Source organism: Camelina sativa, chromosome 1, assembly GCF_000633955.1.
Source record: "Camelina sativa cultivar DH55 chromosome 1, Cs, whole genome shotgun sequence".
Lineage (NCBI taxonomy): Eukaryota > Viridiplantae > Streptophyta > Magnoliopsida > Brassicales > Brassicaceae > Camelina > Camelina sativa.
In genome coordinates, this window is record NC_025685.1 from 6,702,934 (window position 1) to 6,720,782 (window position 17,849).

Consider the following 17,849-nt stretch of genomic DNA (forward strand, 5'->3'; position numbering starts at 1 on the left):
ACTAAGTCAAGACCATCTTACGCAGAGAGGAAGAGTGACGAGAGTAGAAGCAAAAGAGTATTGATGAATCTTCTGAAATTCCTGAAGCAAGTTCATAATGGATTCTTTACCTGTGGGCTTGAAGATGAGTTAGATTTTAAGGACGTTAGGTGCTTGATTAAAGGTCCCTTTAAACCACCTGGATGCTAAATTTTTGAACTTTTTACCAATTGAATAAAGGTATGGATTTTTATCATTACCATTCTTTGGAAACTAGATTTAGCTTCTTCTGAAATATGAAACGAGAGACAGAAAATGGAAGAAGCTAATTTTTATTTGCAATTTTTTTAAGGATATATGTAATTAGTCAAGGATCTTGACTAACTATAAAGTGGATTCAATCCACAATGTTCACATCAAGACAACATGAGATCTCTCTATGGACTCTTAGAAGCTCTTACTCACAATTAGGATGTTTTTTTTTTTTTTCAGACAACTCTCCAAAGAGACAGAAACATTGACTAATAAAATAATATCTAAAGGTTATGAACCTATTATAAAGAAACTAACCGCTAACTTTGCAGCTCTTCCTTCACTCACTCCATCTCTCCAATTAGGCAAAGTCACAAGACCTTTCAATGTCTCTTTCCTTTTCTCACTTTACCTTAGAAGTAAAACCACGAGAAAGAGTGCGCAAGCAAGTGCAGCAGAGGAAAGTCCCCAAACCCAATATTTATGAGCCTTTCTACGGTTTAGGATGGCCTTAGGGAGAGCTTCGGTTCCTCTCCCGCGGTGTTTGTACCTGAAACTTCTTTGCTTTGGAAACAATGATCTATCCTTCTGGTGCTTCTCTTTCCCTGAAGCTGTTAACGTCCTAACCTTTTCCAGCTCATTGATCACTTCTCGTGATTGGTCTGATTCTGAAGGAGAAGAAGAAGAATTTGCAGCAGCTTTCTTCTTCGCCTTCTTCTCACACTCCTGGAAACAAAACGAAGTATTAAAAAAACAGACAAATGTAAAGGAAGAGTTAAATTCACATCTTTAAAAAAATCGAAATGGGATAATATAATTTGCCTTGAGTTTCTTCTCAGCATCCTTTTGAGCTCTTATAGCAGCTTTAGCAGCAGCTTTCTCTTGCAGCTTCCTCTTCCTTTCCATCGCTAACCGAGCTTTCTCTAACTGCTCTTCTCTTTTCCTCTCCTTCAACGTTTCTTCATCGACATCTTCTTCTTCCTTCTTTGGTATCTCATACACCGGGAACTCCAAATCTATAACATCGCTTTCCTCAGCACTCGACCTGTTGCTGCAATCCACAGCCTCTTTCCTCGTTTCTTTCTTTCGTTTGTCAGTAATTACATTTCCATCTTGAGACGAGTTGGAGCTGGAGTCTTCTCTACTCGCCTTGTAAACCTTCTCGCCTCCCATCATCATAGTCTTACTCAGCACTTGCTTTCCCCGAACAACCTGAACTTCAGGATCTTTAATCCGGCCATCACGGTTCAGCTGTCTTTCACAGAGTGAAAGAGAGATTCTTTTCACGTAATCATCCCTAAAAGCCTTGTCACCATTCCAATGAGTCATGAATTTATCAACCTATAAAGAAAACAGAATCAAAAACATATGCTCAAATCTCAGATAGAGACACCTAAGCAAGAATCCTGCAATTAGACCCAAACAAACCTCAGAGCTGGCAAACACTTCAAGATCTCTAACATTTCCAGAAGCAGCCAATTCTTTAGCTTTCCTCATAACAGCATGGCTCTGGAAAAAGGCAGCATTCTACATACACACACACAAAAAAAAAGATAAGAGAAGACAAATATCAGAACTTTGAAATCATCCATAAGCTGAAGTTAACAGAAAGACAAATATGTACCCCTTTGTCTCGTTGTATCCTCAGCATCTTAATCCTTGCATACGATTTGTCCCTCTTCTCAAGTAGTTGTGCCATTTCTAAATCCAACATCCTGATATTGTTCTGAAGCTTCCCCATTTTGTCAGACAACTGGCTAATATTCCATGTAATCGCATCGAGCTCCTTCTTTACTTCATACAATTCCACAGCTATTGACTGTAACGAGGCAAAAAACCATCACATCATTAGATTCAACAATGTTTTTGGTAAAATTCCCCAAAGAGTTGAACTTTGGTAAGAGGCTTACCTTGACACGGTTAATAGAAGCTTCTTTCTGCGCAAGAGATTCCTCGCTTAGAACTATCCCATCAGGCTTCTCAACATCCTTAAGCACCCAATCTTTATCTTCCAAACCAATGCTACCATGTTCAATCTGATAATGAGCTATATATACCTGCATCCACCACATTCAAAACACTTCCACAATCAGAAAACTAAGAAAACCGAATATTTATCTATAATTAAACCCGTTATGTAAAACAGTTTCCATTACAAGATGATCGAGCTCCTCTTTTGTAAAGCAAAGCTGATCACTCCTACTAGAACACCGAAGGTTCCGTAGAGCTTCCTGTAGAGTATCAAATTCCCTCTTCTTTGTTTCAAAAACCAATCTATATCCTTCTGATGTAGGAACCAAACCCTCCATTTGAGCAAACAAAGACGAAAGCTCAGCCTATAACAAAACCCATAACCCCAAATTCAGAAACGTATTCCTCATCATCATCATTATCATCATCATCATCATCATCATCATCATCATCATCACAAAAAAATAAAAATAAAAGAAAGAAAAGAAAAAAAAGACTCACCCTTTCGAGTTTTTGTGCAGTGGAGACATTGATACGGAGCTTATTACAGCGATAAATCTCCTGATCAGCTTCATCAATCTTAGATTTGATCTCAGGATCATCATAAACCGGTTGTTTAACAAAGTAGAAAGAGAAATGCTTAGCTTCAGGCCATTCCTCTTCAGCCGCAAGTCCCGGCGAACTATCGCCGGAAAAAACAGTGCCGTCTTCTTCGGTGGTGACAGTTGATACATCGCAGTTAGACACAGATTGGTCGCTTCCGAAGAAAATCAAATCGTTCATCTCCGGCGGAGGAACCACCTCGAAGCCATCACAGAGTATAATCTGCGCACCCATTTTTGGCACCACCTTATATAACAAGAACAGAGAGAAAGAGAAAAAAAAAATCACTGTAAGAACAACTGTGACATTGTCAAAAAACGAAACTGAAATCGACTTAAAAAAGATCTGTCAGATAAATGTGACAGAAAATTAAAAAAAAAAAAAAAAAAAAAAAACACAAACAAAAAAGCGCAAAGGAATAAAGAAGATTTGAGGAACATACGAGAATTCAGAAAAAACAAGAACAGAGGATGTGTGGTACAACAGTAAACAACAAAAGATGTATCCTTTAAATCAAAAGCCAATATATATATTTTTGTAAAAGACGAACAAGAAAAAAAAAACGCAGAATCGAGGAAGAACGAGTTAAAAAAAAAAAAAACGAGCTTTAACCGAAAAAGTTAATTGAGATTTTACCTAGAAAACGAGATATGAGTGTCGTCACTACACACAGATGCTCGCAAAAATCTCAGGGTTTTGTGCTGAAGAGGAAATTTTTATTCTGATTACTTTGAAAAAAAATCCTAAAGGGAGAAAAAAATCTGAGACTTTTTTAGAGAAAGAGGGAGAGAGAGAGAGAGACCCTGTTCTGTTCTTCGGTCTTTCTTCTCTCTAATTCTATCAATCAAAATGGTGAGAGATTTCTCTTTTGGCTATTTCTTAAAATCTCTATCTTCAAGGCTTTAAAAAAAGATCTTCTTTCTTCATCCTTAAATAATTTTTTTAGGAAATATAGATTTACATGTATTTATAATCTTTTTTCTCTTTCTTTTTTGCTTTTTCTAGTCCTCTCTATCCAAAATTTGCTAGACTGTACGTTTTTTTTTAAACAAAGTTTTGGACCTTTTCATATTTCTTTAATTCTTTTTAATTTATATAATGATTATAGTTTTGGATGTATATTACTTTAATTTTGGTTTAATACAATATATTTGTTTACAAAATAAAACACTTTAAATTTTACAATTCTTTTAAAAAAAAAATTAAAAACAAACAATAACTTGTATTTTGACTGGTAAAGTGCAAGTACGTAAATTTTTTTAATGACAAGAAGGAAATCTAATCTTAGCTTAGGCTTAGTAGGCTATTCAAAGTCAGCTCTTGTTTATGTGAGTTGACTATTGACTTTCTTTGGATTTGACTCCTCCTTTCAAGTATTTTTAGCAATGAAATAAGAGAGTTTAATTCTCAGTCTAGATAAACTTTATTTCTCTTATTCAATAAATAATTTAACTTAACTTATGGATCATAAATGCTTTACAAAGTATGAACATTGACCCCATTACTTGACATTTATATTAGATGGTTCAAAAATTAAAAAAATGTCTATAACTCAGTAAGATTTATCTGTTCATATTATCTTTCTAAAATCTGTTTACGTATATAAATAATTTGATCGATCAATATGATTAATTTTGTCGCATACCATAATTAGTATGCGTTGACAAATAATTCTATTTTTAATCGATTAAAATTTTTCGTTTTGTTTGCATATTCATAATGTATATGCGTTTGACGAATGTTTATATATTATAATCGATTAATATCATTAATTTTGTCGTATATGCATTGACGAATGTTTATATTTTAATCGATCATTATAATTAATTTTGTCGTATATGCATTGACGAATATTTGTATTTGAATCGATCAATATATATATATATATAATTGTTTGCATATAATAATGAATATGATTTAATAGTTGTATTAGAATTTTTGTTACATTAATATCTAAATTTAAATGCATGTATTATAGTTTTTGGATAAATTAAAAAAAAAACTACATTTGCAAGACTTATAATTGAAAATTCAAATGTTGTTGGACGCGGAGATAATCAGGTAAGAACCTTCAGGCCAAGCCTTTGAGTACCAAGCATATATATTTGTCTTTGGTAATTATTGTTTTAAGCTGGTAAATTATCTTTGGATTTTTTTTTCCAAGCAGATTTTAGTAATTATAGAAAATATCTGTTGGTGGGATACAAAGATAAATTCATTTTTTTTTTCACTGCTGTATTAATTACAAAAGACAGTCAATTTGACTATGTTTAGATAGTGACTAATCTCCACGTAACCCTAACTACCCTCCAAAAGAAAAAAAAGGTTTTAGCATTTAATTATCGGTTACAAATTTACAATTGGACATTATTATACACGTTAGTAACGGACAAAACCCAAAACAAAAATTATCTAAATATGGTCAACTAGTTTCATAGCTAGTTCAGTTTAAAGCTATCAAATTTATCGGAAAACTGAAATTTTAAAAGAAATGTGTAATATACCACACAAACAAATTAGATAATTCTCAGAATAAATATAGTTTTCTAAATACTTTGACAATCGTTAACACCTATGGTATCACATAGTCACCAAAATTTTCACAAACCTTGAAGAGTTGTGGTACATATGAGAAAATATGATTGTTTTTTTTTGGTGATGTACTGAACAAATGAATATAATAATATTAGTTATTTAAAAGAACAAAAAAAATAATATCAATTATAAATGTTATTTTATACTGAACAAATTTTGTTATAAGAGAAAAATAAAAGATTATTTAAAATTAACAGTATTTATTATAGAATAATTTAAACGAGGAAAACGAAATATATGGTCAATGATAAGTTTATAGATCATGACATAAATCAAAATTATATATTAATAAGACAAAACGATATATTTGTATTTTTATATGTCATATAGGTGATTTTTGATCCGCCAACATTGTGATGTATAAGATCAGATAGACGTTACAATTCCAAAATGGCAAAACAATATCTTTTTTTTATAGGATATGCATGTTTTTTGATCTGCCGACATTGTTGTGTACAAGAATAGATGAACGTTACAACTCTAAAACGACAAATCATATATTTGTATCCTTATATGTCAAACAGATGTTTTTTGATCCGCTGACAATGCAACGTACAAGATCATATAGACGTTACGACTCCAAAATAGCAAAACGATATTTTTATATGCCTAACAAATAGTTTTTGATTTGTTAACATTATAGTGTATAAAATCATATAGACATTACAACTCCAAAATAGCATAATAATTAACATATTCTAGTTAGCCACTTGAAAAAAATCTGTTATTTGGGGTTTGAACTAAGTTATGAGAGTAGAAAAGAAAAAAAAACAGTTTTTATCAAAAGAAATATAGAATAAAAGATTTGTCTTGTAGAAAGGACATGATTCTCTTTTGTATATACTATTTCTCTTTTGTATATACTATCTCTTTTTTGATTTTGACAGACCTAGCTCATCTCACAAATTTGTGTTTTTGGTTCAACTACAAATATTCATTATCCAACGTTCGTACATCACATATCTCATCTAACAGTTAAGCATGTACACAACTTATAGTGGGACGAGTTGAGTTCGATCCGTCACACTGTCTTGATCTCGACCCTACTAGCTGTCTTGACAAAGGTTGAAAAAGAAACGAAAAGGATTGTGAAAGTAACCTCTAGTTTGGGCCTCAGCAATTAAAAAAGAAATGGTTATAAAGGCCTACCAACGTCGAAAGAGATAAAAAAAGACTATGGGAAGCCCATCATCAAGGCGCAATAATGATCTCGTGAGTCTTCTGAGTGACCCACCCACTCTCCACGCGCTTGGCGAAATAGTTTATGTCAATCAATACGTAATTAGCGCAACATACAATAACTTTTTTTTTTTTATTATTATCATAAAGTCGTATACCGTTATACGAATGCCAATAATACTCATGTGTGAAACCATAACTTCTGGAGACTCCTGTTGTGGACTTCTAACTTGAAAACGATTGAAAGCAACGATTCTCATATAACAATTAATTGTTACAAAATTTCACGAATTCTTATGACTATTGATTTTAACCCCACCAAAAAGAAAAGAAAAAAAAAGTTTCTTATCAGTTACATCACATTCGAGTGAAAATATAGTTACATTACCACAAATTCATCATAAGTACACAAGGTGTTTAAAGAGCATCTATTTAGAAAATGTAAATTAATTATGGTAAGTAATGTTGCTATCAACATTACCATACGTGTCAGTTACTAGTCCCAATTGACACTAACGCAATAAATATGTCTTGTTCGAATAAAGCCAATAGTTTTCGAATCAGCTGCACCCACATCCACAAGATATACTCCGATTTCATCTATCAACATAAGTCTCAGCCAATCAGTGTAGCTTACTCGTACACGTCTTAAACTCTTAGCATAAACGTAATGTAGAGAATAAAAACTAGAAGCTACCCCAGTATCTTAAAACTCTGAAAACGTGTCAGCCAAACGGTTTCTTTTTACAGTTCGTGTAATTTAATGTTAAAAAAACTTACAAATTTTAAAATTCGTTTATTAGATTCCAGAAATAAAGGAACAGAGAGAGACCAATCAAAAAAAAAAAAGTAACGAGATTTAGAGCTGAGAAAGAACGAAAGATTTGGAATTTTTCTTTTGTTTATGCAAATTATTCAACGAATCGGAGTATCACACACGCTCTACGAATTTTCCAGCTTAATTTATAGATTTAAAAACCGTATTTTTATTTACTTATTTGTTTTTGTTTTTTTTTGTTTTGTTTTGTCGATTTCACTGTCTCTTCATCTTTTATATAAAAACTTTATAACTCCGACACAGGAGTGTCCCGTGTTCTTGAGCATAAAGTAGCGGAACAAAGCAAATAAGGAAAAAAAAAAAAGAACAAAGCTTCATTGCCTCGAGATTAAACAGTATCACACAAGGCAACAACCAAGAAATCCAGGTTTCTTTCATCGTATTAATCTATCGTCTTCTTTTTTTTTTAGTTTTGTTTCTCGATCTCTGTTTTAAATGTCTAGATTTGTTTTTTTTTTTCTTTGTTTCCTTTATTGTTAGAGAGATGAATAAAGTATTGTTCTACAGTGCATTAGATCTAAATCTCAGCTTCGAGATTCTTATTGTCTCTCTATGTGATAATCTCCGACAAGGTTTTTTTTTTTTTTCTTTCCCTTAACATATTGGTAATGTCACTATTTGAGGGGTTTTAAAGAGTTTGCTTAATCTGAGGTTAATCTTGCTGCTGAGATGTCTCGTTGATTGATTGATTATAAATCTCGATCCAAGAGCCTTGTCGTCGTTCTTGATTGAATTTATCTTAAATTATCTTAAAATTGTTTTCGTAATTCTCAAGCTTTGTGCTTTATGTTGCGTGAGAATCTGGGAACTTGTATGTTTCAGCTGCGTGTTACAGTTGCTTATTCTTTCTATTTTTGGTTCTGAAAAGTGGGAAGTTGTAACATTTGTGTTTCTCTGATAGGTTCTTGTGTCCGAGTCTGAAAGATTCAGGCTTTTTAGCTCGAAGTACTTTCCAAGAGGGTTGTGAATCAGTTCACACTTGTGTCTCTTCAGATTGGGATTAGCCAAGAGATTGGTTGGTTTTTTCTTTTCAGAAGTTTGTTTACTTATCTCATGATCACTGGTTTTAAGCAATGGGGTATGTAAACGTGGAGAAGAGATGGGTTTTTCCTCTTGTGATCACATCTCTTGTCTGCGTTTTTCTCCTTGCAACATCTTTCAACATGGGACTAGTCTCTTCCCTCCGAACAATCAACGGGTTTTTCTCCATCATCCCTTCTCGTCTCGCCAAGAATCAAACGAGGTTTGACTTTGCAGAGTCCAAAGTCGCTAGAAAGACACGTGTTCCCCCTCACGAAGACAAGCTTCCCCGTTTTGCTTACCTTGTTTCCGGGTCTAAAGGTGATGTAGAGAAACTTTGGAGAACACTTAGAGCTGTGTACCATCCGAGGAACCAGTATGTTGTTCATCTTGATCTTGAATCACCCGTGGATGAGAGACTAGAGCTGGCTGCTCGGATTAATAAAGATCCTATGTATTCCAAAACCGGGAATGTATATATGATAACCAAGGCTAATCTTGTCACATATAAAGGACCAACAATGGTGGCGAATACTCTTCACGCTTGTGCTGTTCTTCTTAGGAGAAGCGCCAACTGGGATTGGTTTATTAATCTCAGTGCTTCAGATTATCCTCTGGTGACCCAAGATGGTAAAAATATGTACTCTGATCTCACTTTTGTTCTCAGTTTTCATCAATTTTTCAGTCCTGTTTTTGATTAACTTACTGTCAATAATCTCTGTGTTTGAAGATCTGCTTCATACGTTTTCGACATTAGACCGGAACCTCAACTTTATCGAACACACAAGTCAACTGGGTTGGAAAGAGTGAGCATATTCACGTTCTTGAGTTTCCTTTTTGGTTGTGAAGTCTTGTGTTCTTGTGGACTGATTTTGTTGTTTCCTTGTGAAGGGAGAAGCGAGCACAGCCATTAATGATTGATCCTGGACTCTACTTGTTGAACAAATCAGATATTTACTGGGTCACACCTCGTCGAAGTTTGCCAACTGCCTTTAAGTTATTCACTGGTCAGTCCTCTACTTCCTCTAGCTCCATTGGATCAACTTCTTCCCACGAATCAAATCTTGAAACATTGTTGTCATTGCTGTTATAGATCTTTAAGATCAAAACTCTTCTCCAACATCAAATCTTGAAACCTTTCTTTGTTTCTGCTATAAATTCAGGAATTAAAAGCCTTCTTGCCATTAAAGTTTGAACCTATAAGGTGTTGCGGCTTTCTTTTGCTCAACAGAGCTTGAAACTTTTTCGTTGCTGTTGTTGTTACAGGATCAGCTTGGATGGCTCTATCACGCCCGTTTGTAGAGTATTGCATATGGGGATGGGACAATTTACCACGAACACTCCTAATGTATTACACCAACTTCGTTTCATCACCCGAAGGTTACTTCCAGACAGTGATTTGCAACGTGCCAGAGTTTGCAAAAACAGCAATAAACCATGACCTCCACTACATTTCCTGGGACACTCCGCCGCAGCAGCACCCACACGTGTTGTCACTCAACGACACAGTGCCCATGATATCGAGCGGTGCTGCATTTGCTAGGAAATTCAAAAGAGACGACGAAGTACTCGATAAGATCGACAAGGAATTACTTAGACGGAGGACTGATAAAGATAGTTTTACTCCTGGTGGGTGGTGCAGTGGGAAACCAAAATGCTCCATGGTCGGTGATGTGGCTAAGATTGAGCCTAGCGCTGGAGCTCAGAGGCTTCAGGGACTTGTGGACAGGTTAGTTAACGAAGCTAAAACTGGAGTTAGTCAGTGTAAATAGATCGAATTCGAGAATCATTTTGAGCTGTGAATTCAAATTCAGGGAGAGTGAGACTGTCCTTAACGATATATATATATATATATATATATTTATATTATACATATAGAGAATCTTGCAGTTGCAGGCTTTTAGAAAAGACCTATTATTAGACATTGTTTTCAGCAAGTAGATGCCTTGTATTAGACATCACCTACTGGTCTCGTATTGGGATTAGTTCTTCTTGTTTGAAGTCATCTCCCTCAAATTTACAAATCAAATAAAATTTATAACCTTTTTTTATTGAGATGTTTTCAATTATAACAGAATATACAAATACAAAGATCCAATATTTGTATCCTCCCCTTTTTAAAAAAATGAAATTCTATACACAATGTTTCCCACTTTCCTATCTTTTTTTGGTAAAAATGGTTTACCCTATAAGTACCCCCAACAAAAGCATATCTCTTGCCAAGAAGAACCAGAGATCTATGAGATTAATCCTTTTACCCCTGAGAGAGGCTCAAGCCATCATCTCCAAAATCTTGATGTTGCCATTGGAGTTAGCAGCGACTAATGTAGACGACTGTCCTCGCCAGCAGATCGAAGATATGAATTGTGAGGCATCATCCACTTCGAGACCAGATACAGAGTCAGTGTTGTTGAACATGTACGACATCACTGGCATTGGGAATGCCTTGTGGTACACGAAAACCTGTAATGGATCCACAACAATAAGAAACTCAGATAATTAAAGTGACAATCTGTCATAAAGATATTTATTCTATCTGTAACAACCTCGTTAGTCTCTGAGCCTGTTGCTATATACCCATCAGAGACAGATAAGCCAACAAAATTCTGCAACACATCACAAGAACATAGCATTATCAGAATGTGTACTCAGAAACCGGAGATAGAAAAGAGTCTAGAAAGCAAGATTTCAGGATAAACGTTACCTTAAAATTAGTATGTCCAGTGAATGAGTGAAGAGGGGTTTCATTAATCCCAGAAGCAGACATCGACAAGTCCCAAAGCTTCAATGTGTTATCAGTAGAAGAGGACACAAGGGTGGATGAATCAACAAATTTGACATAGCTCACTGTCTTGCTATGACCAACCATTGTGCAAAGAGGAATCTTGGGGTTTCGAAGATCGTAGTAATACACTTTGTGATCTGCAGAACCAAATGCTAGAGACCGTCCTGAGTCCGATGGAAACTGGACACAGCATATATTGGCTTTTGTCTTAATGGTCCCAATGCTAGCTCCCTGAAAACATTTTAAAGACAAGCAAGAATCTTTATCACACATGCTGAGAATTAAGATGTCTGCATTATTAGAGAAATCAGTTTCAGTTTTCAATAGCCGACATTTCAAATTAGAATTGCCTGATTGATACTCCATAGCTTAACGGTTCCATCATCGCTTCCGCTAGCCAGCAAAGTCGGGTCTGCTGATGAAATATCGATGGACCATACTCGCTTCTTGTGCTCCTTCATCTCTGTAACCAACTGGCTTCTCGAAACATCCCAAATCTGAAAGAAAAAACAAATATATCCCACATTGATTTTTATGAAACTCGAAGCTATTAATAACACTAGAGCGAAATCTAAAACTAAACTAACCTGAACCACGCCATCAAAGTTACTTGATGCAATTTGGCTCTTTATGTAGCTGTTCCAACGTAAACTACTTACCTTTGACCGACCAGCCAATTCAACAACCGGATAGTGGATATCCCGGTTATTGTTTACGATGGAGTTACATTCGAATATTTTGATTTTCTTGTTGACACCCGCAGTGGCGAATAGTTCTCCATCTCGGTCAAAAGCAAGGGCGCAGACAAGGTTAGAAGAGTTCAACAAATCTCCTTGTTTCAAATCTGCTTTTACTCTTAGCTTACTGAATGATAAATATCTGCACAAACCCTCAAGGAATGGATCTATCCATCCCCCTTGTCTCAAGTCATTATTGTAGAAATCTTTGGGTGCCANTGTAGAAATCTTTGGGTGCCACCGGGTTGCTTACTGAGCTTTTCTCTGAGACAATCATTGAACCTCTTCCATTTTCACTACTTAAGGGGGAATGTCTAGTTAATGATTTCCCTGAAGCAGTAGCTTTCATTTGCCTGCGCCTTGTCAGAAAGTAGACCGATTCTAGTTTCTTGAAGTTTCTCATCAACCGAGAGCTTTCAAGAAGTGTGCTTCCTTGACTCTCTTCATCAACTTCAACNTCGCTTCCGCTAGCCAGCAAAGTCGGGTCTGCTGATGAAATATCGATGGACCATACTCGCTTCTTGTGCTCCTTCATCTCTGTAACCAACTGGCTTCTCGCAACATCCCATATCTGCAAAAAAAACATATGNCTGATGGCTCCTCGTTTGCTTGGAAGTTCATCAATGGCTGACCAGAGGGATATTGATGATCATCTTTACTGAAATCAGAGAGTGAGCTTCCCTTTTTCTTCAAAATTAATTGTCTCTTTACAACTTGCTCAATGTCAGAGGAAAGAAGCGAAACGGTATCCCGTAATCTATATGCAGATTCATGCTTTCTCTGTTGAATAAGTAACAAGAACTCGAGTAACGACTCCTGTTCCTCGATTCTATCCCTAAGCTCAACTGCTGCTTCACGTTCTTCCAAATTATCCCTTGGTTCGGTTATAAACTCGCTTTGCAGCAAGTCACTGCACCATAAAAGACAGCTTCTCATTTAGTTACATATAGTAAAAGATTACAGAGACTGGCAATGCTCAAACTAAGAACATGAAGTAAAAGAAGCTCATAAAGAGAAGAGAAGTCAAGAACTATGTAAACCTCATTGATGGTCGACAACTTGGCTCGGGGTGCAATAACCACAAGCAGAAAGAAGCTTCTTTTGGACATTTGAGCAATATCTGAGGCGGAAGAACGCGATGTCTTAAACTAGACATAGTTCTTGACTTCTCTTCTCTTGAAGGCACAGGGCAGAATAGCTGCAAAGGGACTAACTTTCATCTAATCACCTTTTCAAGAAGAATAAAACATGCGAAACAAAAAAAAAAACAGAAACTTTGAATCCAACAGCAGTTAATACATTATTAGAAACATTGTTTCCTTCTTATATCACAAACCTCGAAAAGGAGAACGCCAAGACGGTAAACATCTGAAGCACAAGTACTTGAACCACCAAAATCTTCTTCAGGGCTTGTATACCAGCTTGTCTCCATTGCCAATATATGTTTCATAGGAAAAGGTTGATTCTTTTCTTCTTCCAGTTTCTCAATTCGTCTCTCCAAAAGCTTATTGTAGTCTCCTTTCTCTTCAACTACAATAGCTTTCGACACAGCTTCCTCTCTTCTTGAGCTACCAATCTCCTTCTGGCTAATTGGACCGTCCTCCAAGGAATCAGAGCCGGAGTCAGAAGCGGATTCAATGAACGAAACATGGTTAAACGAAGACATGACAAAACAAGATGGCCTGACATTGTGAACAACAATGCCTTGAGAGTGAGCCGAATTCACAATCTCGACGATTTGTCTGAAAACGTGCAAGCACTCGAAAACATCAACGGATCTTTCAGGTTTATCCAACCACTGTCTCAAGCTAACATCACCCCATTCCAAGGATCTAACAAAAGGGTCAATCCCTAAAGAATCGTCTTCACCGGACTTGTGTGTACTACTAGTAGTACCAAACAAGCTTCTAACATACTCATCAACATGAGAGGAAGGCTTGGAACGAGATGTGATTCTCTCACCAGGTGAAAACTCAGTGTTCCTATCTGAAACACCAGAGGTATTATTGAATCCCCTATAGTTAGAATTTGAAGAACCTTCCATTTATCATCCACCAAAAGCTAACCAGAAACCAACAAGTAGTAGTAACCAATAACTTCTCTGAATTCCCAACTCTAACTAGAATCATTTCGGATTCAACAGCTCATTGCTTAAGATCTTCCCCTTTTCGAGTGATCCCACCCAAAGAAAAGAAAAAACTAGGCTATAAACAGAAGAGAACTGAAGAACTTAGGATACCCATTTGAGAATAACAGAGCCAAAAAGATATAAATATTGAAGAAAAATGAAAATGTTTTGATCATATAAACAGCCAAAAAAAAGGAAAGGAAGCTTCTTTACCGCAAGCTTAGTGAGAGAAGATAAGAAGTATCTAAAGAGGAGAGGCCACCCAGAAATAATCTATTAGGGATTGAAACAGAGCCACACAACAACCATCAACACCAAACAACACTGTTTTTATTTTTTTTTCTCCTCTTTTAACTCGAAAAAAAAAAAGCAAGAAGAGCAGCCTCTCTCTCTTCTCTTCTCTATCAGCCTCATAAATTATCGGCCTTTAAGAATAAAAACAAAAAACGACTGCTGAAAGAAACGATTCACTGTCGGAGTTTAGTCGTATCTCTTTTTATATTATTATATTTTATCTTCTCTCAGTCCAGGTTTTTCTTTTGTTCTTTTTAAATTCTGATAATCCCTCTTCACCCTCTCTTTACACGCAAGCAACGTGGTTAATCTACCACCTCACAAATCAGTGCAGTGAATCACACAGGGCGTAAAAGGAATAACCTTTTTAAGGCCCAAATGTATGTATATATAAAATATAGACAAACATTGGGGTTGGGGGGAGGGGGGGGGTCAAATCTTCAATCTTTTGCTCTGGAACTAAGTAACATTTTTGTTTTCAGGGTTCTTTCTTCCTATAACAGCACGGCAACTTTTTCTTTGGTACATAATTGCAGAAATAACTGAATTTTTTATGAAAAAAACATACCAGAAAATAAAAAAAGAGTCATAATTAGATTGTTTAAGACAAGTGAATCTCTAACGTCTAAAGAACTAGTACATAAGTACATAACTAAAAAGTACGCCACTGATTTTACCTTTATTTATGCGGAAAAAATAAAAATAAAAGAGAGAGAGAGACAGATTTAGCTCCGGTTATCACTCCCGGAGACAATAACTAAACGGAATTCGAACCGGTTTAGCTGTTCTTTGGCGCTGTTTATCGAGTGATCAGCTCCAAATGTGACATGTACCCAGCAAAAAACCGGTGTAGATGTTTTCAAGAAAGAAAAATAAAACTTCAGATAGATCTCTATAAGGACAAAAGTAACATAGTTAATGTTTACAAATTACACCGACAATGTTATAGTTAATGACTCCGAAAAAACGTTAGTCCTGCAATGCTATACTATTGTTTGGTTTTGTTAAAAATTTCTAGGCATCATTGGTTTGTCGATGTTGAGTTTGAGAGAAGAACAGAGCAAGAAAACAGACTTTTCTGAATCTTGGCATGTAAGTATGTAACAGACTAACTACACCACTACGGTATGAAAGAAGATATATATCTTGAAATTTTTGTTTAGACTGGTAACAAAAATTATAATAACTCAAACCGTCAATTTAGTAACGCCAAGTGGGAGCGTACCGCCGCCACCCACAAGAACCTCAAACAAACATGGACCTACTGCTTTCAGTGCATGAGGCTTTCATCTATCCGATTGGGAAATACAACATAAACAAATTAGAATAAAAACAATCTTCTTGATAATTGAATTCCATTTATTTATTTCGTGTCCCCTTTCATAATGGGAACATTATTAATTCCCATCTCGTGTTTAAATCTAAGACATTCCACGTTTATAGTTTCGTTTGCATGGCAAAACGTTTTCTTTTATTATTATTATCCTTTCTTTGCCGTCAACAACAAACAACAAAAATTCAATTATTCTCCTTTATATAAAAGATAAACCGCTTTCGTTGCTTGGATGCAAGAATTTGATTTGTTTGTTCTCATCTTCAATCTGTAGAAACATCTATACCATACGCGAAGACGTGTAGATGTATTATTGATGTTGATTTCGAGCTTAACTCAATCCTTTACCTTGTGTGAAAATCATGTGGTTCAAGTAAATCCTATTGTAAGGAAATTTAACTTAAAAGAAAAACGTAAGATTCTTTTATTGAAAATCTCTAAATTGACTGAATACAAATCATGCAATACAGAGCCACAGATTTGGCTTGTTTTATTCAAACATTAATCATATATAGTTTATTCACTCTACGGTGCTTAACCACTGAGTAGAAGCAGGAGCGGAGTTAGTATAAGATCATGTAGGTCAAATGACCTTGGTGAATTTTAAAATTTTGCTGAATTTTTTAAAAAACTTTAAACACAACTTTCATAAATATTGGCTATTTATCAAGTTGTTGATTTAATTTTAATTATTTTGTAAAAATTATCTGGTCTTTAGGACAAAAAAAATAACAAAATTACCTTTTGATATTTTCCCTTTAAAATAAAAGATATTCTACCCATAATAAAATATAAAACAAAAAAATGTGAATTTACAATTTATATTATATACTAATAAACAATTTATCTTTTTTACCACACATATATATCTTATACTATGTGTGGATAGATACATAAATATAGTACAAAAGACAGTAAAATCAATCACAAGTAAAGTATACTCTTCATGTCTCACTATAACTCCTCTTTCACACCTTTTGAAGTGACAACATCGTAAATGTTTTGAAAATAGGTGAGGTGTAGCTTATGTATTCTGAAATTTTTTTTCTTGAAAAAACAGTTTTTATATGATTTTGGTTTTAGATGTCATTCTGTATATAACCACAAAAAAAAAATGTGAGAAAACATAGGCCTATGAAAATAATCCAATATTGAATTAAGAATCTGGTTTACAGATTAAATCAATATATGTTACTGATGATAATGCCATATTTATTCAAAAATGGCATATGATTTTGCATTGTCATGTTAGCCACTCAGATTTCAAACTCTCAATAATACATATGTATATGTACATGACATTTTACTAACCTTCCATCCTAGTGTTCATTAAAAATATATTTTTTCTTAATAGTTATAGTTCATAAAATTACTTCGAATGGTTAGTAGTTTAGGAAAAGAATAATTCTTAATTTTTAAAATACATTTACAACTGCAATCAATGCAATTCTAAAGGAAAAACGTTTGTTATATTGATAAATATTTTAATAAACAATTCATTAGTTTGTTGTGAATAATATATTGTGGACTGTTTTGATTTTGTACTAATGTAGTTACTTAGTATACGAGATCTAAGATTTTAATTGTCGATTAGTTATGGAGGATGTTGTAGCCACGTCTCCGGAGGCGCCTAAGATCCCAAGCAAAACCATGCTCTCCACTTATCATCATCACATTCACAGGTGCAAGGCTGGTGCCGGTCCACATATTTATTCTTTCAATAATCTTCTTGTCACTTCACTCCATTGTTTTTCAGTGCTTCTTGAATTTCTAGGAGAACCCGTTCATAGTTTGCAGCAACTACAACAATCTTGATCGGTCCCATGTATCCTAGCCGCTTCAATGAAGATCTGATGCTAGGACCGACAATGGCGGCATCACAGTCATGCGGAACCCTGTAGTTCTTTGTGTCAAACCATACAAATTATTAGAGATATATTTGATTATGATTTTCGTATTATTAATGTTTATTTAATTTTTCCTTTTTATTATTTTGCAGAAAAATATGATAGCCAATGAATACCGACCACGCAACGTTATACAAGATCCGATTTGTTATTTGTGCTCCAAAGAATTTTATTTTGAAAATGAAAAAATTTATATAGTAAATGTTTTGAAGAAGAACTACTCAAAGG

At 34.9% G+C, this 17,849-nt stretch overlaps 3 protein-coding genes and 1 pseudogene across 4 annotated transcripts in view; 2 read left to right on the plus strand and 2 right to left on the minus strand.

Moving 5' to 3' along the window:
• The window catches only part of LOC104704881 (RNA polymerase II C-terminal domain phosphatase-like 4), a 2,359-nt gene extending 2,120 nt beyond the window's left edge, over positions 1-239 (plus strand). The window contains exon 3 of the mRNA XM_019245227.1: positions 12-239. Within this exon, the coding sequence (XP_019100772.1) occupies positions 12-189 (178 nt within the window). The 3' untranslated portion in view covers positions 190-239. The remainder of the gene's footprint in view (positions 1-11) is intronic.
• On the minus strand, positions 296-3,751 carry LOC104779993 (proton pump-interactor 2). Its single transcript, XM_010504457.2, has 8 exons — positions 3,442-3,751; positions 2,704-3,051; positions 2,388-2,567; positions 2,142-2,288; positions 1,856-2,050; positions 1,660-1,758; positions 1,054-1,572; positions 296-957 (listed from the first exon to the last, which is right to left on the minus strand). The coding sequence occupies exons 2-8, from the start codon at positions 3,037-3,039 to the stop codon at positions 640-642; spliced, it is 1,794 nt and encodes a 597-aa protein (XP_010502759.1). The 5' UTR covers positions 3,040-3,051; positions 3,442-3,751; the 3' UTR covers positions 296-639.
• LOC104780004 (beta-glucuronosyltransferase GlcAT14A-like) lies at positions 7,387-10,488 on the plus strand. 2 transcript variants are annotated; one of them, XM_010504466.2, is made up of 5 exons: positions 7,387-7,784; positions 8,319-9,067; positions 9,168-9,243; positions 9,329-9,444; positions 9,704-10,488. In XM_010504466.2, the coding sequence occupies exons 2-5, from the start codon at positions 8,491-8,493 to the stop codon at positions 10,207-10,209; spliced, it is 1,275 nt and encodes a 424-aa protein (XP_010502768.1). In that variant the 5' UTR covers positions 7,387-7,784; positions 8,319-8,490; the 3' UTR covers positions 10,210-10,488. The 2 variants fall into 2 exon arrangements, with proteins under 2 accessions (XP_010502768.1, XP_010502776.1); XM_010504474.2 differs by lacking the exon at positions 7,387-7,784 and adding an exon at positions 7,829-7,989 and having other exon boundaries at positions 9,704-10,209.
• Positions 10,523-14,561, minus strand: LOC104780021 (annotated as a pseudogene).